Source organism: Chiroxiphia lanceolata, chromosome 8 (assembly GCF_009829145.1).
Source record: "Chiroxiphia lanceolata isolate bChiLan1 chromosome 8, bChiLan1.pri, whole genome shotgun sequence".
In the NCBI taxonomy this organism is placed as follows: Eukaryota; Metazoa; Chordata; class Aves; order Passeriformes; family Pipridae; genus Chiroxiphia; species Chiroxiphia lanceolata.
The window spans coordinates 4,694,800-4,717,451 of NC_045644.1; the positions used below are offsets into that span (position 1 = coordinate 4,694,800).

The 22,652-nt window shown below is 40.8% G+C and overlaps 2 protein-coding genes across 3 annotated transcripts in view; one reads left to right on the forward strand and one right to left on the reverse strand.

Annotated features, from left to right (window-relative positions):
- The window catches only part of DOCK1 (dedicator of cytokinesis 1), a 282,369-nt gene that overhangs the window by 83,875 nt on the left and 175,842 nt on the right, over positions 1 to 22,652 (forward strand). For both annotated transcript variants that reach the window (XM_032694686.1, XM_032694687.1), the window contains exon 27: positions 1,113 to 1,208. In XM_032694686.1, coding sequence (XP_032550577.1) covers positions 1,113 to 1,208 — 96 coding nt within the window. The remainder of the gene's footprint in view (positions 1 to 1,112; positions 1,209 to 22,652) is intronic.
- Positions 6,060 to 22,652, reverse strand: part of INSYN2A (inhibitory synaptic factor 2A) — a 42,781-nt gene continuing 26,188 nt past the window's right edge. Inside the window, exons 3-4 of the mRNA XM_032694688.1 lie at positions 18,102 to 18,173; positions 6,060 to 8,664 (exon numbers count right to left, since the gene is read on the reverse strand). Coding sequence (XP_032550579.1) covers positions 8,481 to 8,664; positions 18,102 to 18,173 — 256 coding nt within the window. The 3' untranslated portion in view covers positions 6,060 to 8,480. The remainder of the gene's footprint in view (positions 8,665 to 18,101; positions 18,174 to 22,652) is intronic.

Consider the following 22,652-nt stretch of genomic DNA (forward strand, 5'->3'; position numbering starts at 1 on the left):
CTGACAAGGTACACGGACATGCGGCATGTGTAAAAGTCCCTTGTTTTGCATAATAGTCCCCTTTTTTGCCTTCTCTTGACTTCAGCTAACATACAAATATCAGTGCTTTGCTGGAGAGCTGCAGTGATTTAATGCTCTCTTAAAATTTGGGCTGCTGCTGCTGCCTGAGCCTTCATTCCTGTGTGGAATCATACGCTAATTCAGTTGGAAAGGACCTCGGGGGTCAGCCACTCACATCGTATCTGGCATCTTATTTAACTGTGGTTTTTGGGATTGCTCTGATTTTGTTGCTTTTTTAAAAGCAGCTCTGTGTGACTGCTTCAGAGAGGGGGTTGTTTTACAAAGGAATTTGGTTTTGGCAGCTTGGCTGCTCCTGTCGCTCTTTGTTGGCTGCATTTCTCTCCATGGTGGGACCTCACCTGCAGCTCCACCATCTCCCAGGCTGTTCCTGGCTCCAGGACCAGCACCTGTGTATATTTGTACTGGTGAAGGATCAGTCTTCAAATACATTTTTCATATATAAAGTAAAAGATGGGAGCAAAGCTCATCTGCTTCTTTCTCCTTGTTGTGTTTTTGACTTCGGGTTTTGCCCATCGTTCTGCACAGGGTTTCTGGGCTTGTCCTTAAAACCTGGTTGCAGTAAATATTTCATTTTCAACTCTTTCAAAAATAGTGGTGGGTTGCTCCTAATACAGAAATACTAATTTGAAACAACTGACTGAAATGGGCAGTTCCTTAATGAAAGTTTTGCTTTGCTTTTCTCTTCTAATTGAGCTGTTGCAGAACAGCCCCCTCCTGATCTGGTAATGCCTGTGGGGTTTTGATGGTGGAAAAAGGACTTGGGGAAAAGAAAATTAATAGGTAACTTAATGTCATAGGCTTTGCTGTATTTCCAGGGACTTGCTTTTCATTGAAATTGTACCAGTACATGTTAATTTATCAGTAACATGTGTTAATAAAATAGACTTTGTTGAAGTGGGAGACTTAATTTTCTGCTTTTGATCAACAGCAAGTGATGTTTTGATTCATTTTCACAGGACAGGTGGATTTAAAGTTCAGTTGTCTTGGTGTCTGTTGTATGTAGTTACCACTAATTTATTCTCTTTCCTTAGGGGCCAACACAGAGACACGTCCAGATAATCATGGAGAACCTTCTGAGGACGGTGAACAGAACAGTTATTTCCATGGGACGCGATTCCGAGCTCATTGTAAGTGTCTCCTGATGGAAACTTAAATACCTCTGTCACATCTTTGGGAACCTGCCTGTAATAGGATTTAAATCCCAGCTGACCCAAAGCAATCAAAACCTACTGTAACTGTCTGTGCACTCAGGAAGCTGGAAAACACTGGCTGCTCATTTTCTCCCCCCCTGCTGACACAGGGGGAGAAAAAAAAACTTGAAAAGTATCTGTGGGCAGGTGATGAGCCAGATCTGAGATATCTGTGTTCACCAAGATGATGGATTGTTGGTAATTAGTCAGCTGAGAAGGGTGGAAATGAGAGACTTGGCTGTTTGTTACTGCATTACAAGCATTTACTTGGCCTTTTTTGACTGAGATAACCAAGCTGACAGTATTCAAATTATTGAAGAATAGAGCCCTGAATTATGATGTTCTGAATACCTACAGGAAGGACTGATACCAGTCACACTGTTGTCTTACCACTGTGACTTTAAAGCCTGACACTTGAATTTTTCAACTGTTCATTAATTAATATTGGTCTAAATAATGAATAGGATAGTGAGGCCTATTGATATCTAAAATAGGGACAGATCTGAGTGTGGGTTTGGGAGTGTCACTGTGTGTTTTGGGGGGTGTCATTGTGTATTTCCCTTTATCTTGTATTCTTTCTTTGGTGTCTGCATCTGGCAAGTGATACATGTACTGGTCTAAGTGGCCCAGATCTGTGATGCATCTGAGCCCTTGTCCCTCTATTCTGCACCAGTTTGGTCTGGTTTGGTTCAATACCCTGATTTCTTTCTTAAAAAGGGGTTCATTGTTAGTCAGATCTGAGTCCTTTAGCAACTTGTTTTTTTGATCTCCTCTTTCCCTTCCACTTTAAATTCTCTGTGTAATTGCACACAGTGATATGTGACTTTTTAGAAGGCTCTGTGTCCTCAGCACCTCTTACTTACCTACTGCTGCCTCTCTGCTTGGCACATGGTGGTGCTTCTGTTGCAAAGATGCTGCAATTTAATTTTGTTCGTCATCCACCGACTTATTTTTGGTCTTCCATTTTTATCACTGTAGTTTCCAACAACAGTTTTTGTTTTAAGGAAGAGATAATGGGTCAACAGATCCAAGAAATCATAGAATCCTAGAATGGTTTGGGTTGGAAGGGATCTTATAACTCATCTCATTCCACCCCCTCCCATGGGCAGGGACATCTTCCACTAGCCCAGGTTGCTCCAAGCCCCATCCAGCCTGGCCTTGGACACTTCCTGGGATTGGGAATCCAAAACCTCCCTCGGCAAATGGTTCCAAGTAGATCATTCTTACAGAATATTCCAGTGCTGGGATTCAGTAACAGGGAAAGGAAGTCGAAAGACGTGTATGTTATTTTAACTTCTTCAGCTAACATTCAGTTAGAATGTGAATTAATTATTGTTTTGATGAACATGATTCAAATGGCATTCAAAAATGTTAATTATGCCTTTTGCAGTTATCACATTAGATCTGAAAACTTCTGTTTGTGTTTTAATTAAGTACATTTGTATTAAAAATATCCCTGGTGCTCATGAGCACAGCCTGGAGTCCCTCCATCTGCAGCCTCTGTAATTAGTTAATGAGTACTAACAGGAAGGGTACTTTCAATGAGTACTTACTCCTAACTTAAAATTCAACCTGTTGCTGAAAGGAGGCCCCTGTGAGTAACCAGTAACAACTTATTTTTGTAGTGTCAGCAAAGCAGAGAGAGTAAAATGTATAATAATCATAATTAGGAAGCATAACCTGACTTCCCTTGGATCAGATTTGGGTTGAAATGATAGGTTGACTTTTCTGTTTTTAGTTTTACCTGGAACTTAGAGAATTAACCTTTCAGGAAGAGTAAGAGGAAGGAATTCTAAAAGTAAAGGGTCTTAGAGGCAAAGTACAAGTAATGATAACTTTTTGAAAAGAAGTAAAATACAGGACATAACAATTTGTTTATTCTATAAATTTAATTGTATTGCTGTCCTAAAACTGTATGTTTTCTCCTTGGAAACATCCTCAGTGATACCATCTTTATACAAAACCTGATGTTGCATAATCCAGTTTATGAGCAGTGGAGGATTGTCAAGAATTTAAGTGCTCAAGTGAAAATGTCTGATGACAGGAGGTGCCTTTTTTAGAGTGTTGAACTGGAAGATTCTCCAACAGTTTCCTTTGGCCTCAGACATTTGTTTTTTGGAATCCTTAAATGTAAATTCCTACATAAAATAAGCTGTTTTTTTCATATACTTCCAAAAGAGAATTACCTTGAAATCATATAGACCAGCTGCAAGGAGAAGAACTAGATATTAAATGAAACAGGATATAATTGATGGTTTGGAATCTGATTTGACCATAATTTTGGTAGCAAGACAATTTCTAATCCTCATTGTTTTAGACTTTTTTTTTTTCCTCTGGAAACCTCAGTGGTGGTTTTTACTTGATCTGTTTGCTGAGCAGAAGGTTCTGTGTTATTTTATATTTATTATATGTGTATTTATTATTATTATTGGTGGAGGGAGGAGCAGGATGCAGGCTGTGGGTGCTGAGCTGTCTCCTGCAAGGTTGCTGCTCAAAGCTGCCTGTTTGAGGTTAATTTTGCTCCTGCCTCGAGCTGCTCCTGCTCCTGGCACAGTGAGAAGTCACCTTGAACAAAATCACGTCTTTCATGCTGAAGGATGTGTTGCCTGAAGAAAAAGTAAATTGAGCCAAGATCCTTGAGCCTCTGGAAGGATGATTTTAAACCAAGATTTCCTTACCTTTTTTGAAGAATGTTGGGTTCCAGCATTCTTCAGTGTGAGGTAACAGTTGTCCTCCTTCAATACATCAGGGCTAACCAGACACGATGGTGGGTCCAAAGGGAGTCCTCCTCATGGTCAGCAACTTGGAATGTGCTTCATTTACAAAGCCAAGAAAACCAAGGTAGTTCCTGAACAATGTAATTTTAAAAAGGAAATTTCCTGGTCTAGTGGAAGGTGTCCCATGGCGTTGGAATGAGATGGTCTTTGGAGGTCTCCTCCAACCCAGAACACTCGTGATTCTGTGATCCTGTGCCATGGCAGAGTGTGGGACTGGATGGTCTTTCAGGTCCCTCCCAACCCAAACCATTCCATGGTTCTGTGATTCAATTCCCCAAACCAAGCTGGGATTTTAACTCCCCAGAGTCTGTCCTGAAGAACAGGCTCTGAACATGTAGTGGTCTGTGGGGAACAAAGTCAGTGTGAAAACCTGCTGAGATCAGGGAAAAAATCCTATTTTGCATATTCTTGGGATGTGTGACTAGGAAGCAGTGGACAGGAGAGGCCTTGATGGCTTTACTGATGGGTGAGGTGTTTCCCATGTCACTTCTTTCCCTCCTCTGCGCTTGAGGACAAGGATGTGGTGAAACCAGGACAGAAATGGTGCAGAAGTCATCAGCAAATAAAGGAAGAGATTTGTGGTGAGATGCAGAAGCCATCTGAGGTCCATGTGAAGGAGACGTAGAGGTGGCCCTTGGTGCTAGTGAAGCTCTGTGGGATGCAGGTGACACGGGTCACAGGGAAGAGAGGCTGGAGGCAGGAGTAGAGAGTGTGGCTCTGATGGGGGGAGTGACTTCGGGACAAATAATCAGTCAATCCAGGACAGTGGTGGATTGTCCATCTCTTGGCACCTTTCAGGCTGGAGGCCTTTCTGAAAGGCAGTAAAATACAAGAGCAAATCTATATAAAATATGAATTATTGAGAGTCACCGGAGAGAGTTCTGAGGCTACAGTTATTTAGGAGTTGAAGCTGTTTGTAAATTATCTTTCTGTGCCTTAAAATCTGTCTAGTTCAGGGTTAATGGATTCCAAAATGTTGATGAGAACTTCATTTTCTTCACTGGAATTCTTCAATGTGAATATACGTTGTTTTACTGAATCACATGTTTTTTCTTCTCTTTCAAAATCATTTGAAATTACATCCTGCAAACTAAATTTCACAGCAGGTGAAGTGGAATTTGGATGATGGCTTTGCTTTTTTTTTGTGTTGTCAAATCCTCACCGATGCAGTGATGGGTAGAGACCATTCCCTACCAACATTTATGGGAAGAAGCTGCATCCTCCTAATCAAATGGCCAGCAAATTTGTAGCTCTCCCCTTATTTTAATGAACCACAGATGTATTTTGTGGTTGCTGAAATATGAAAATTTTTCATGCCGTTCCTTTCATTTTCCCGGATTGTGTTGGTGGATTTTCAGTGGCAATCCAGTTAAATTCCATACATATAATGTGTGCTGCTACCCAGATCCCAAAGAACTGGGATAATCTATCAGCAGATTGGAAAGTCCGTGAAAAATGACCCTATTTGATTTGAAAAAGTAATTAACCTTTAAAACATCAAGTGAGATTAAAGGCAGGGATGGTAGTTTTGCATCTCAGGCAAGAAAAAGCAAACACTCTGTACCCACAGTAGGATTTTCCAGTTTTAATCATGATTTTTTTCAGTTTATCCTGATTTTTTTTAAACTGTTTTTTACAGTGATTTTTAATCTTTAAGAAACCAAGGGCTACTCACAGGGATGGTGTTTCCTCAGAGTTCTAAACCAAAGGATGGAACTGTTGCTTCGTGGAAATTACGGACTCAAATCGCAAGGGATATAAAATCACTGCAGTATTTATTGGCTAAAAAGTATTTTGAAGCAGGAAATGGGAGAAGTGCAGATAGAAAATCAGTGTATGAAGTGCAGGGGACTGTCAGTGAATGCAGCAAAGCCACACTGGAAGTAAAAACGCATTTTCCTTGTCATAACCTCAGAGATGTTCTACAGGAGGGTGAAAACAGCCTGGTCAGTCACATTTAACTAAAAGCTCTAAAGAATTAGGGTTGGGTTTGTTTGTTTTTTTTTTTTTTCTCTTGGTGTCTATCTGACCTGAACCTGAGTGATTCTAAAGGCAATACAATATGATACATTTTACACACTTGCAAAAACATTTTATTACAAATTACATGGGAGGGTAGGAGAGGACACGAGATGCCGGGTGGGAAGCCAGACTCGATGGATGTTTGCTTTTCCCGGTTTTTAAAAAAATGTAAAAAATTAAAAATTTGCAACTTCTTTAAGAAAATAGCCTGGACATGGACAGAACACGCCATGAGAACGTTCCCTTTCAGCTCTTTGTTTCACCAGTCTGTCATTCCCTCTCTTGTTTTCCGGGATTCCAGAAGCTCTGGATGAGTCAATAACCACACGGAAACAGGTTTGGTGTCACGCACAAACAGCTTCATGGGCAAAGCTACTGAGGTGGTGACACTACAAGGATTTTGGAACTGATTGCCACGGAGAGATGGTTTAATTTCTTTAAAAAACCCAACACTAGGCATGTGAGCACGGAAGAGTTCATGAATTATTAACATTATTTTAAAATAATACTGGATACTGCTGTGTTTTCCTTGTTCTGTCTGTATTTGAGATTTCTTTCACCTTAGGGAAAACGAAATAGTATATTTTAGTTTGGAAATATTCTGAACCATGTCAGGTGGGCTGTCATGTAAACAGTTCTATATTTTTAATTAAAAACAATATAAAATACATGAAACACATTTTTTTTTCCCATGTGAAACAATGGCACTTCCTTCCTGGTACACAGGATCACCTTCCTAATCCTTCAACTTCCACCAAAGGATTCCAGGATACTTGTTTCTGTGCAAGAACTCGTAGCCCTCTTGAAGTTGTACTGCAAAGGTGCCTTTATTCCATTAAAACAGACTGAAATTAATTTTGGGCTGGCCATGGACATCATCTGCATTCCCAATTTAACCTCCTTTTCTTGCTCTTTTGGGGGGAAAAAGCAACCCAGTTATTTTCCTCCATTTTCCTTGTAGTAATGGGTTGGCTGCTGAGCTAAGAGGAAAAATAGTGTCAAGGAAAACCCTTCCAGCACTTTTAGTGTGTGCAAACTAAAGATCACATTTCTTCCACCTAAAGGCTGAGGAATTGGTACCTTAAAGCTGCTGCAGGTGATGCAATTTCAGACCCCAGTTTGTCACATGACACTCAAGTTATCTGAAATCCTTAAAAAATCCCCCAGAACAAAAGACAGCAAGATTCCCACTTGCTGGCCCCTTCTAACATGAGGAATTTTTCCACCCATGGTCATTTTAGATGCAAGTTTAATGACAGTAGCAAACACTTAAAGGAAAATGCTGCAGTGTATAAGTCAGAGCGAAATTTAAAGTGCCATTTAAAAAAGGAAAACCAAAATAATATTAGGAAAAAAAACCTGCTTCACATCTCTCCCCTAAGTGTGTATCAATTAGCAAGTACAATTAATAGATCGAGATATAAATTATAATAAGTTGGGAAACCCATCTGAGAAGCTTAGTAAATAAATAGCATTTAAAATTCCAGCTCCTTTCCAAGCAGGTTTCGTCACGTGCTGCAGACTAGAAATTTCCTGGCGCCTTCTGCAATAGTGGAGAGGTTTTCCAAAGACTGTTACAAAAAATACTAAATTATGGCAAATGCCAACAATTCAGATTATGGTTGTTCTGTTTGTGGGGTTGGGTTTGGTTTCCTGTGCCAGAATGTGTCATTTAGACCTTTTGGGTACCAAAAGTGACATCGAGATTGTCCTGTAGCCTTGACCCTGTGAGCTTGGTGAGGTTAAAGGCCTGTCCTGATTTTGGGAAGTTTCTGGAGATGAGCAACAAACTGGTTGTTCTGGTGATGAGGACACAGCTAAATCAGAGATGGTGTGGAAACGTGAGAGCTTGGTTGGAGTCTGCGTCGCATGAAGGCAGGAACACACAGTCAGGGCTCGGGGACGTCGCGGCCTCGGGCCACAGGAAAAATTGTGCTTTGTCCAGGATTTCTGTGCTGAAAACTGCACTCCCCAATCAACATGGATCTGTAAAACTGACACCACTGCAAACATAAGGCTTGCTTGTTTTTTGTTTTTCCCACCTACCCCCCAGAAGGCTTTAAAACAAGGTGATGTTTTGGAGCGGACGGGAGGAGCCTACGGTTTAACAGGTTAGAACGTGATGCTTTCAGATCTGAGGGTGGGGAAATAGTTTTGCTTTCCATCTCTGTCCAAATTTCCATTCAGGTTTTACATCCCACATTGGCAAACTGCAAATAAAAGTGGGCAAGGTGTTCCCTGACCCCTTGCTCCGGTGAGTCCAAAGGTACAAAGGCCTTTTTGGTACATACGGTGAGAACTGGACGCTGCCGTTGGCCAGGAACCCTCCTCGATCCACCAAGATCCTGTCAGAGATGATGGATAAAACTCCAGATATTTTTCAAAGAAGGCCTTGAACTCCACACTTGGGTTAAAGGAACCAGAGTTTCCATCTTCCATGCTTTTTTGATTCAGTTTTGGATTTTTGCTTGGGAGTAGAGGAGTAGCTCTCCTGAGAATAAGGCAAAGGTGCAACCTGAGTTTCCTCAATGGGATGAAGTTTTCTCAAAACTGGCTGTAGTTTGTCTTCTTGCTGTTTAAAATCCAATTCCACACTAGAAATGGGAAGGAAAAAAGCAATCAGTTATTAATTGTGATGATAAAAATATTTCAATTAACCCACCATCCAAGTGTTTAATTTAGAAATTGGAGTAAAAAAAATAAATGTTTAAGTTAAAGGGAAGGGTCAAAAAAAGGACATTGTGCAAAAGAAAAGTGGGAATGAGATTGTTCAGCTTTTCCTGCGGGTTAGGAGGGCCTTGAGGATTAGGGGAGGAATAATTCCTCCTGGGGAGGAATGATCTTTGAGGGCTTCCAGGCTTGATTTTCCCTCCTGTCTGGGTACCCTGGGAGCAGCCAGCCAGGCATTGCATCCTTGTGCTTTTGGAAAAGCTGATGGGTTGGCCATAAGCAATTGGACAGTTTCTTTACCTGACCTGTTTCTTGCCAGTTTTACCCTGAAATTTCAGTAAATTAAACCAAATATCACCAAGCTACTGTCATATGTATAGAGTCATATACATGTGTGGGAGAATAAATAAATTAAAAAGCAATTCTCTTGCAGAGCAGCCTTGCATTTAAAAAATAGGCTGAAGCTCTAAAATCCCCCTCCTGAATTCTAAACACTGTGTTGGCTACAAAATCCTGCCAGCAATTAAGAACCATAATCAAGATGGAATTACAATCCCCATTCCACCAGGATGCTACAGAGGGCTTTGAGTTAACCTTATAAATCAAAAGAAACATGTTATAAAATTCAGGAAAAATCCTGTCTGATGGTGGAAATGGAATTGGGGCCCCTCAGAAATACCCTGGAACTTGATGGTTTTGATTGGTTTGTGCAGCAACCTCTGGCCACGTTCTGCACTGAGGCTTTTCCCATCTTGTGCATCACATTACAGAATATTTTGGGTTGGAAGGGACCTTTAAAAGTCCTCTAGTCCAACCCCATTTTAGGGGGACCCTGGATATGAGAGGATGGATTGAAAAGGGTGAAATTAAGGGAATTTAGACACTAGGGTTCATTTATTTCCTCCCTGCCTTTTGCTGGATATTTTAAACATAGCAGGTCGTGGCTGTTGGGCACTTGAGAGGTTCCCTCAGCACAACTCCACCTCCACAGCTGAGGGGTCTTCGGCTTTGCACTGGCTGCCTTCATCATTAATGTGAAATTGTTGTTCCTGGACTTAAATTCACTTTGAATTAGTAATAAATGTGTTTTCTGAGCTATTTCTGCCCTTCCTTGCTGGGCACAAACCACTGGAGAGGTGAGATCTGCTTCTTCAGGCCTTGTGCTCCCAGTGGAGTTCATCCAAAAAGAGATTTTAAAAGATTTGTTACTACTACCCCTGTCTGGCCTAAAGAGTAAGGATCTAGTACAGAACACTTAAAGCCATTTCAGAGGAAATTCATGGGAAATGTTGGTGCACAGCCTTTGTAAACTGAGCACAGAATATCCTCTAATACAATCTGCTGACTTAGGCAGGGCTTATTTTCCTCTTAGGCTGGAGGAGAAGGAATCAAAGATGCTGGGAGAATGATAAGGACAGTTTTGTACTTGGTTTTATTAAGACCTGATGAGTCTGTCTGGAAGGACTTCCAGGGAAGCCGAAGAAAGGGATGCTGGAAGGGTGTGAGGGCTTTTTGCATCTAGCTGTGCCTAGTTTAGTGTTTGGTTGGTTTTGCATCAACCTGTGCCTAGTTTGGTGCCTGGTTTAACTGTTCAATCCATCCCTAGCAAAAGTGTCAGCATTTTAGTGATGTGGAGTTATTTGGATAAACTTTGTAACAGCAGAGAAGAGAGATACATTAGGTAAGAGTGCAAATATAAAAAGTATTTTGCCCAGCATTGTGTTTTTAGTGACTAAAAAGCCATTTGAAATCAAAGAGGATAATTTAAAAATTCCCAACTCTGTGCTGGAAGTGGAGAATCTTGACTTTGCAGGAGGCAGCTGTTGGGCATCGTGTTCCTGCAGAAGCACATTCTGACCCTACTGATTAATATCCCTCCTTGTTGATGACAGAACAGTGTTGTCTTCACTGATAACACATTCCTGTGTGCACTTTAGCTGGCAAAAAGCAGATTTTTAGAGAAGTGCAGCATTAATTCAGCAGGGAGATGGGGAGATCAGTCCATCGGGAATGTCCCAGCACAAAAATGCTGTTGGTGACACAGCAAGGAAATCTCAGAAGGAAGGAGATGCTCTTCTAAGAGCTCTCTAAATCTCATTTAAAGGGCAGCATTTGGCTGGTTTGTTTCTCAGGATAAATTTTTTGGGGGAAAAAAAAGACCTTTTCAGCTCTGGCACTGCCAGAGTTCATTTTGACTTCTTTCAAGAGTTATTCTTGCAGGGGAGCTCTTAAGAGCTGCTGGAAATTGCTGCAAGAGAGAAATTGTTATAAAAACCCTTTGCTGAACAGAGTAACTTTTTACATAACCAATTTCTATTAAAGACAGACCTCAAGAGAAAAAAAGCATCTTAGTTCCGGACCATCTGACAAACCCCATGTTATTGCCATTTTCAGCTCAGGCTTTCAGCCTTTCACATCCAAATGAAATATTTTGCTTCTGAAGGGTATAAAGAGGCTGCATGAAAAACATCCACGTTATTTCAGCATTTGGAAGTGTAAATTTTGCAGAATAATTGATTGGTGTCTCTCAAGATCAGTTTATCCAGCTTTAGAGGTGTTTTAATGGACTAGTTCCCTTCAGGCAAATAATCTGTGTGCTTAGGTTTCAGTTTAGACCTGTTTATGCTGCAGTAACAAGACGATTCTTTAATTTTCTTCTTATTATTTAATTTTTCTTAAAATTTTTTTAAAAATTAAAGAACTACTTATTCTTTATTTTTTTAAGGTATCCTTCTAAATTAGCTATAGCTCACTTTATTTTTACTCTTGATATCAAACATTAATCGCCATCAGTCTTCATTCACAGAATCCCAGACTGGTTTGGTGAATCCCAGACTGGTTTGGTTTGGAAGGGACCTTCAGGATCATCTCATTCCATGGGCAGGGACACCTTCCACTATCCCAGGTTGCTCTGAGCCTTGTCCAACCTGGCCTTGAGTACTTGCATGGATTAAATTCAGAAAGAATTCATATTTGTAGGAATTATTGATAGTTTTGTTATAGAGCTGAAGATCTTTCCAGATCTTTTGCTCCTAAATTTGATTTTGTCACCTGTCACAGCTCTGACATCCTGTTTTGCTCAGTGCTATTTCTGTCCCTCAGTATCTATAGGTGTCCTCCCTCCAAATGACCTTTTCCTGAAATATCCTCTGTGCCATGTGCCTCTTTTCACTTTCAAACTTGGGTTTTGTCCCATAAGCCTCCCTGTAATAACTCTATTAACTTAATTATCCAGGACTCTGTGTTCTCCTGCTGTTACACACGGAGGTGAGAATTATCTGCTTCAGAAGCATTTTTTCCTAGATAATATAATAATATTTTTCAAGAACCTGACAATTGTGAAGAAGCCTGACAGAAACAAGAGATAAATCCATTATATAATGCCAGCAGCACAAACCTTGGCCTCACACACCTGAGTAGGACATCCTAAAGCTTCTCTTAATTACACTATTGTTAAATTTGGAACATTGGGTCAGGGTTTTTCCGTGTTCAATGCCTGTCTCAAATTCTTCCTCCAGTGCAGAGCGATAGGCTGGTTTTGTGAATGACTATAAACAGGAAAATTCTATCTGTGATAAATGCTTTGGTTTTCTGGGTTTTCTCCCCAGAATAACTCTGTATTTACAAGGTTTACAGCCAGAACTTTACATTTTAGGGCAGTTGCCTGTATATTGGTATTTCCATTGATGTCCTTCCCATGAAAAGTTGGCCAAGTAAAACCAAATAACAGCTCTTTGAGAATTTAATTTTGATGTGCTCATTAAACACCAGCAAGAACTTTGTAATTAAGATCTCTGTAATCCCTTCACAGTGAGAATGGTTTGGGTTGGGAGGGATCTTAAAAGATAATCCCATTCCAGCCCCTGGCATGGGCAGGAACACCTTTCCCTGTCCCATGTTGCTCCAAATTCCATCCAGCCTGGCCTCGGGCACTTCCAGGGATCCAGGGGCAGCCAGAGCTTCTCTGGGCAACCTGGGCCAGGGCCTCACCACCCTCACAGCCAACAATTCCTTCCCAATATCCCATCTAAGCCTGCCCTCTGACAGTGGGAAACCATTCCCCCTCATCCTGTCCCTCCATCCCTTGTCCAAAATCCCTCTCCAGCTCTTCTGGAGCCCCTGTCAGGGACCTGAGGAATTGATATGGATTTTCTGGATTTCGCTTTGTTTTTTTAACTATTTTGAGAACTTAGTTAATTTATTTTTTGCATGCAGGCAGCAGTGAAGCTTTGCTAATTTAGTTGCTTTATGAGGGATTGAAAGCAGAGTTTGAGGAGTGATAACCATTGGGATTAAGCATATGGACTGTGGGAGGGGATCAAGCAATAGGCTCAGAGGTAGGAATGGGTTTTCTTATTTTCTAGCACAGTCACGCATTATTGTCATGAATCCTTTTAAGACTGTGAGATGCTGATGATCTGTTGGGTACTGCAGGATTGCTGAATCAGAGGGATTCAGATTCAGGATTAGGTTGCCGAGGATTTGATCAGGGAATCACAGAATCCCAGAATGGTTTGTGTTGGAAGGGACCTTACAGCCCATCAAGTTCCACCCCCCTGCTGTGGGCAGGGACACCTTCCACTAGCCCAGGTTGCTCCAAGCCCTGTCCAACCTGGCCTTGGACACTTCGAGGGATGGGGCAGCCACAGCTTCTCTGGGCAACCTGTGCCAGGGCCTCCCCACCCTCACAGGGAAGAATTTCTCTAAACCTGCTTCTGTCAGTTTGAAGCCATTCCCCCTTGTCCTGTCCCTTCAGGCCCTTGTGAATAGTCTCTCTCCTTTCCTGAGGACTCCTTCAGGTCCTGGAAAGCCACAGTCAGATCACCCCAAAGCTTCTCCTCTCCAGGCTGAACAATCCCAGCTCTCTCAGCCTTTCCTCCCAGCAGAGCTGTTCCAGCCCTCTCATCATCGTGGTGCCTCCTCTGGACTTGCTCCAGCAGCTCCATGTCCTTCCTCCACTTGTCTGTTGTCACCTCCAAGGCTGGAGCCTGCAAAGACTCCAGGCAGCCCTTCCCACTGCTCTCATTTCTGGTGACACCCCTTCAGTTCACCTTTTTGTCCTGCAGTTTCCAATGTTAAGCTCAAATCCTCCAAGCACCTACAGAGCAGCTGAACTCTTTGAATTTAGGTCGAGTAGGTGAAGCAGGAATTAAAGAATTTCATCCTGTCTCTTCCTGGGTCACGTTAATTGGATGACATGGCATTAGTTCATGCTACATCTTGGAAAAACAGGATCCAGATAAGCACTAATCACTTGGAAATTACCTTAATGCACTTTCCAGCACATTACATTTCCTATTGCAACCCAAAAATCCCCAAAGCCTGGGATCCAAAGCCCTGCCAGCATTAACAAACCACTGAGATCCATTTTTCCCACTAAGTATCTTACAGTCTAGAGATAAGATGAGAACATATAAATTAATTAATGTAGGTAGGAAATAAAAAGGTGATGAAAATGACTATTCTAATCATTTAATTACCTGATTTTATTAGACTGTTGCAATCTTAGGGATTGATGCCTTATGTTCACTTTGTATGGCCATATTTATTAATTTTAATAATTAATAAATTAAATATCTAATGTGGGCTCTTTGTTAACTTTTAGCTTTATCCCTCTATTATAACTCATTTCTTTTGCAGCTCTTATACTGAATTGCGTTTAATAGATTCTAATAATACATTTTCTGTTGAATAATGTCAGTCCACCTTAGATTAATATCAAATAAAAATACAGCAACATAAATCAAAATTTCAAAGGAGTAAAAAAGCAGCCAGAGTAATAGTTGGTACCACTTTGGGTGATTCCTCCCCTGCAAAGAACAATAGTGCAGAGTTGAATTCTTGTTCTCCATAGGCAGAAATTGGTTGGGATTTGATCTCCTAAAAGTTTCCTTCCAGAAGCCAAAGTAGCCTTGTAAAAGCTACTGAGTATTCCTGACCTTTCCCACTAAAGGGAAATCCAGCAGGAATCCTCCAGGATGCTCCTTCACAGAAGTAATTCCTGCTAAAGGCCTAAGAATATTGCACAAAATATTACAGAGGAGCCCCGTTTTCTCCTCCAGATTTCTGCTCAAGGATTAAAATTCACCCAGGCTGGGAAATTAAACAGGAGCAGAAAGGGCAGTTCCAGGAAAAGATAATTACAGAATAAACCAGGCTGTGGAGATTTGAGCCCACGTGGGTTTTGGGTGTTTCAGATTGATACAGGGACTGCATAATAATGCAATTTCTTCTTAGTAGCAAGATTTTGCTTCATTTCAGTATTTAAGTTGACTTTATCTTGGCAATATATACCCTGATAAAACTTACTTTAAAAATGTCAGTGGTGCATCAACATTAGTTTGTAAATTACAGACGTGGACATTTGTCTTGTGTTTGTAGAGGATGATTTTGAAACTGTTCTGTGACCTTGGGTTATGAGATATTGATGCTGATAGAGAAAATGATAAAGTTGTTTTTACCATTTCATCACATTTTTGGGTCCTATTTTAAATACAGTCTGGAAATGACTATAAAGACACGATGCTGAATAATTTTAGTGACAGTTTTAAGTCTGTGGCTCATCTGATGCAGTGGAAGAAAATATCAGTGACTCTTGTGTCTGGAGCTCCAAGTTCCTGAACATATTGCAGAAATAAGCAGAATTTTGAGGAAAATAGAGTATCTAAATGTGGATGTTTTTCTTTTCTTCCTGATTTCTAAAACAGTTTCAGGCTTTGATACCTTTTCTTTTTAATACTGTTTAATATTTGATTATCAGTTTCCCACTTACTTAAGAAAAATGAGAAAGTTTTCCTTTTTTTTCTTTAATACTAAGAAATATGTATTCTTTTCAATATAAAGAAATGTAAAAAATGTAAAACAATGTAAAAGTAGATTTGTAATCTTAGCAAAAATTTAAATTTAACATGCAAAATAACTATTGCCAAAAGGAATTTTTACTAACAGTATTGATGTTTTTGATGCTAAAAACCCTATAAAGTACAACAGGGGTTTTTTTGTTGCCTTCTACACTGTCTCTGGCTTCTGTGCTACGTTATATTAATACTCTGAAAATTCATCTTGAGGGGGAAGAATTGAATTCCATGGATTTCCACCTTCTCACCTGTGCTGTACCTGGCACTGCAGGATGCAGCTGGGTAACCTAATCCTTCCTCTAAGATCCTGTTTCACTGCAGTTTAAAAATACAGATTTGAAACAGCTCTGAATTTTTTTTTTTTAATGTTAGAGAATTCAAAATTGAACCATATTTAAACAACCTACACAGTCAATTACGGCAAACTGAAGGTTTTCTCTTTAAATTATTGATTTGTGCAATCAAGGCTTTGGTTATATTTTTATTTAAGTCTTTCCTATGTATTATTTGGACAAAAGAGCTCAAGACTAAGGACCTCCTGGTGTGACAGGGATGTTTCCTCAGGATTTTACTGCCCCTTGAACAGTTTAAGGTGAGCTTTAATTTTTGGTCCTGAGAGGTGTTTTGCCCTGAAGAGAAATCGGGTAACTGTGTGCAGTGTTTGACATGTGAACCCTTGGCAAAGGTGCATCTGGGTTTAATTAACATCCTCACTAATGAACTGCTGCACTCTGAGGTGTCAGGGAGTAGCTGATTTGTGGAGGAGCAGAAGTTCCTACAAGACAATCTGTCTCAGTGCTGGTTTTATCTGTGAATTCCTGTTTTATCCCTTCTGGCTGCTTATCTTGTCTCAGTAATTCACTTTTCTCGTGGTTCCCTGGTTTGCAGCGTCTCTGCTTTTAGGGTTTTTTGCCTGCAGCACTTGTTCTCCTAAACTGGCAAAAAGCTGAGCTGTTTTGTGCTAAAACCTGCCCTGCAAACATGGCTTTAGGCAAATGTCCACTCCAAAGGCAGTTGGGGTGGGAATGGAGAGCTGGACCCGCCTGTTCCACCATCTCCCATGAGGGAAACACTTCAAATCTGCTTTTCTGGAGTTGTTTCATTTGCAGGGAGCAAAGGAACCTTCAGGTTTCATTCTTTAACTTGAAATCCACTGCGTAGAAGTCAAACTTTGAAAAAAAAAAAAAAATTCTAATTGGATTTTGTTTCGCTAATGAAACAAGAATAATTCCCTGATGGATTTGTGCTGGGTTGTACCTCCAGGCTGCCCTGAGCCAGAAATTGCTCAGGAAAAGGGAGGCATGGGAGGCTTTGCTTATTTATATGCCTCTAAACATGGCTTTAAAGGAGGAATAAAGAAATTAATTGGTTCCTGCCCCTGCACAGAACCCTGTTGTGGTTGGGAAGATGGAGCTGAAGGTTTCCATCCTTTTTTCTCCTCACTTCTGTGCAGTGAGGAGACAATACATAAATAAATACCTTCAGCTCTTCTGTGTGAATCAGACTGAGTAGAGAACTAAGGAGTGAGGGGGGAAATCCTATACTTTTCAGTCCTTGGCAACATTTGTGCCTTCCTTTCAGTTTGTACCTCCACTGGAATTGTCACGTTTGTACATTTTCATTTGTGCTGTGGTGCCTGATTTTGTGACACACTCTGAGACACGTTTGTTTTCCTCCTTCCTGCAACGCAGGAAAACATTCAGTTGTTTTTTTAAGCCTCTAATGGAGAAGGACAATTAAGTTGTCAGTATGAGACACATCATCAGACTCATGATGGCCTCATGTCATGTTATTCCCTCACTGTGATACAAGGACATGCCAGAAAAAGGCCTGGGTAGGAGTGTCAGTGTATAACAATCAGGGAATCCCAGAGTGGTTTGGGTTGGAAGGGACCTTAAAGACCATCTCATTCCACCCCCTGCCATGGGCAGGGACACCTCCCACTGCACCAGGTTGCTCCAAATAAATCCAAGCTGGCCTTGGACACTTCCAGGGATGGGGCAGCCACAGCTTCTCTGGGCAACCTGTGCCAGGGCCTCCCCACCCTCACAGCCAAGAATTCCTTCCCAATATCCCATCTAACCCTGATTTTACTGCTAAAACTCTCTGGATTTAACCTGTATCTGGTTCTCTTTGTTGTACATTCCCTGTCTCTGAACGATTTCCCAAGTCCAGTTGTTACTGCTATAAACATAAATTTGGTGTACAGAAGTGTACAAAAGTAAATTTGAAGTTCACTTGTTGGTCAGAAAATCCTAAATATCCCAAAATCTTGAAGCTCACACCTTGTAGCCCCTCACATCCCAGAGCTCCAGCAGCCCTGACCACGAGCATCTATTTCTGATCTGAAAATTCAGACTTACACTTGAATTTTATTAATTAGGCAAAGTTAGATTTATGTTGTGTCGATTCGAAAAATCAAGGCCAACCACTGAGCCTTCATTAGTGAATAAATCATGGCTTTCACTCAGGAAAAAATGGGAATATTAATATTTTGAACCTACCTGTAGATAATACATGCACTGTTCCTGCACGTGTCGCAGTTCGCCGTGTCCTGACCAGTCCGATACGAAAGCCTGGAAAGACAAAACATGAAATCATTAAAACCTAATTTCTTTTAACATAATTCTTTTGTTTTCTATGATTTTTTTTCATAATAATCATAACTTCAAGTTTATTTTTTAAATTTTAATATTGAATACGAAAATCAAGCCATTTAGGAAACCAGGATCACAATCAGCATATTCAGATTCAGTAAATTAATCTTTTGAAGGTGGATTAATATTTTCTCCACTTTCATACTAAGCAAACTTAGCGTGGAGCAATAAATTAAAACACATAATGCATTACATTAGGAGGAATGTATAGGATATAATACTGCAAAATAGGATATATTTAGAAATTTTGTACCTCTCAGTGAAGTCTACTTTAGGGATGTTTGTGTCCTAAAAGGAAGAAAATGCCTTTTCCATAACATTTCCTGTGCTCATCCAGCCTGCAGCTGTGCTTTGTTGTGCTCTGGTTTGAAGTCTCTTGCAGCAATGACTCTTCATTTACCTGTGATTGTCTCTGATTTGGTCAGTTTTAATTAAAAAGGGCTTTTTAAGGTATGCAGCTGCTTTTTTTCTACACATTAAAATAAATAAATTAAATTAGAAAGAGCGCAGTTACCTGTCAACATGAACGTCCTGGCAAGTGAGTTTAAAATGAAAATTCTGAAGTCAGTGTTTATGCATAAGTACTTAGATATTTCTTTGTAAAAACACAAATTTAGACTCTTTTAAAGTTGTTTTCAGTTTGTTAAATACAAACAAGCATCTGCAAAGTTTCTCCATGGTTGTTTTTAAATGAAGTGGGGATGTGGGGAACTTTGAAGATGTGGAAGATAGATCCAGTCAGGATTACTTCGGGGAATGCTACTGAAGGTTCTACCCTGAAGCCCAGGACCTTCCTCACCCAAATTATTCGATTGACCTCAAATAATTCAGTGTTGCTTTGTTAACAGGGGCATCTCTGCCCCTTCCCTGCCCATGCAGGGGCAGAGAACCTGCTCCTCTGCTTCCTTGCCAATGTACAGTAATGAACAATCCAGCAGTAGGAAAAAAATGGCCTTATTTTTTATGCGACGAAATACCCAGCCTATATAACATCAAGTGTTAATGGGAAATTACACCCAAACTGTTTGATGTGCCTGGCCCTAAGATGAGAAATCAGCATTTCTGAAATGCTGCAGGCTGGTTGTTTAGCTTAGAAAATGATCAGCTGGTGCTGACAATGTCAATTTTCTTAAATATTTTAAAGGTTTAAAGATGTGAATATGGGTAGTTGGAAGCTGTGTTGTAGCCAGGTGCTCTGGGGCTCTGGGTACAGCTCTTGGCACTCTGGTGGATGGACAAAAGTTCACAACAGGGTAAATCTACTTCTTTTAAGACTTCTTTCCTTCTAAAAGCCAAAGGCAAGGTAGAGTTCTTGCTCTTCTAGATGATTATTTGGCCTCAAAAGTTGCTTTTTATTTGGAGGAACATGCTCAGATTACCTAAATTTTAACATGGCGCCAAAGGCAAATCATAGAATCATGGAATGGTTTGAGTTGGAATGGACCACAAAGATCATGTAATTCCATCCCCTGCCATTGGCAGGGACACCTTCCACTAGCCCAGGTTGCTGCAAGCCCCGTCCAACCTGGCCTTGGACACTTCCAGGGATTCAGGGGCGGCTGCAGCTTCTCTGGGCAACCTGTGCCAGGGCCTCCCCACCCTCACAGCCAAGAATTCCTTCCCCATATCCCATCTGACCCTGTCCTCTTTCGGCTGAGCAAAAGAACTACAAAGCAAAATGTCTGTATTCTGTGCTATTTCTGATGGGGGAAAAAAACCCAGCACTAGTTTATATTTGCTTGTACTTATTATGCTCTCTCAGAGCAGAAGCAAGACCTGTTTTTCATTTCCCCTTTTAAAAACCTTTCAGAAGTCGACATTCAAATGTCACTACTATTAAACTTAGACTTGTAAAATGGTTTTTTTTCCCCAAGCTATTGATCAGATACTAAAAGCTCTTACTAAAGATACAACATTTAAAGTCTACAGATGAGTTGGTGAAGGCCTTTATTTACTGAGGATATAAAGAATAGTCAATAGTTGCCCTCAGAGGAACGTGCATGACTCTGTGAGGGCCTCTTTATAGGTAAAACCATAAACATACTGTGGTAGGTGCCACATTCTTTTGTCTTTTTGTTTAAAATTGGTTTCCAGTTGGGACATTTTCATTCATCTCTGTAAGCCTGCAAACAACGATTCAAATTAGTAATTATCTGGCTTGTAGATTAACAACCTCCTCCTGTGCCAGTCTCTCCTCCTTCCACACAGGTTTCTGCTGATCCTGTTCAGCCTCTGCTCTGCTGCTTGAGAAATCATTTAATAGTAAGAGCTTTTTAATAAAATCTTCAAGTTCTAGAATCACAGACTATTTGGGTTGGAAGGGACCTTACAGCCCATCCAGTTCCACCCCCTGCCATGGGCAGGGACACCTTCCACTAGCCCAGGTTGCTCCAAGCCCCGTCCAGCCTGGCCTTGGACACTTCCAGGGATGGGGCAGCCACAGCTTCTCTGGGCAACCTGTGCCAGGGCCTACCCACTCTCCCACCCAACAATTCCTTCCCAATATCCTGCCTAACCCTGCCCTCTGGCACTGGGAAGCCATTCCCCCTTATCCTGTCACTCCAGGCCTTTGTAAAGTCTCTCTCCATCTTTCTTGTAGCCCCTTCAGGTCCTGGAAGGCCATAATTAGGTCACCCCAAAGCTTCTCTTCTCCGGGCTGATCAATCCCAACTCTCTGAGCCTTTCCTCCCAACAGAGCCGCTCCATCCCTCTGATCATCCTGGTGCCTCCTCTGGACTCACTCTGGGTCCGTGTCCTCGATTGTATTTTAGGTGCTCTGAGGGATTTGCTTCACAAGAGCAAGATTTCTGGCAGTGGTTGGTAAAGGGAGCTGGTCAGATCAGATGCTTGCAGTGAACCCTGATAACTTTATTTTTCTTTTCTCCCCTCATCAGAGTGTTTGAGACCCGGGGTGGTCACTGAGGACTGAGGTAGGACTGAGAACAGAGGAGAAGGTTTTGCCATAAGCTGTAGTCCTGCTTCCATAACTTGCAGTGGCTTCGAAATCAAATTAAAAATAAGGTAACAAATCAAATTAGGTTAGTGAACTGTCTTCCTAAAAGCTGATTTTTCAATAATTTAGTTAAATTACTTTGCCCAGAGAAGCTGTGGCTGCCCCATCCCTGGAAGTGTCCAAGACCAGGTTGGACAGGGCTTGGAGCAACCTGGGCTAGTGGAGGGTGTCCCTGCCCTTGGCAGGGAGTGGAAGAAGATGGATTTTAAGGCCTCTTGCAGCTTAAACCAATCTGTGATTCTATTATATGATGATCTTTAAATGCACAATAATTCCAGATTTTCATATACTTAAAAACATATTTGCTAGTATAAGGCAGCCTCGTTAAGCTGATGAAAATGGTCCTTTGATATAAGGATTTAAAAATGAGATGATTTTTGCATGATGAGTTTGAAATCCTGATTTCTCAACTGACACATTCAACTCTGCTTGTTTTAGCATCATTGTCATTCTCAAGCTCCACTGGTTATGGTGATACATTCGTTTTCTAGTTCGATGTTATTTTTCATTAAATTTTCTTAAAGGAATATTTTCTTCATTGAATAATTTTAGCTTTTCAGAGGTGATTTTGTACATATTTAGTAATGTTGTCTTCTTTGAACCACCCTGTTAGAATTCTCTGTAAGCCCCAAGAACACCCCATGGTGTCCCAGTGTTTGGTTTCCATCAGGCAGTTTCAGAGCTCTGTGTTCTGGGAGTGTGTTAGTACAGTATAAATTCAATTATTTCTATATAAATTAATTCTGTTGTTGATACCCCAGGGCTTTGGACTTTTACTTTCTTGTTTTCACATAATTATCTACATAAACATTTGCATGGAATTCATCTCCTTCATGCCAGCAAGGATTTCACTGTTGGCAGAGCACTTCCATGTAAAATTTAGGCTGATTTGCAGTGCAGAATTCCTGAAAAATAGAGTTTCTATCAGCGTTAACTGCTAGAAACAGTTTGTGAGCAGAGTCTGGATACCAGGATAAGGAGAACAGAGTTATTCCTCTTAAAAAATATTTGGAAGGCATTCCAGTGTAGGAGAGTCAGGTTAGAGACCAAAAACTTGGTTGTTCTTTAGTCGACCAGTCATTATTTTCAGTAAGAAGAAATCCCTTAAAATGGGAAGTCTTTCACAAAACAAAGATTCCTACAGAAAATCTGTCATCTTTTTAGAGAAATGCAAGTTGGTTTTGGTCTGGTTTAGATCCAAAGTGGAATTCTTCCCTTGGAACTGAGGGAGATGCCTGGGAGCCAGGAGTTCCCTCCGAGCTGAGACTCCCTTGGGCATTGTGCTTCACCTAAAGATAATCTCAGCACTAAGCCTTGCAGTTTGTTGTATTAATCTTAATATCTTGATTTTGGGAATCCCTCACTGGTTTATGTATAAGGATATG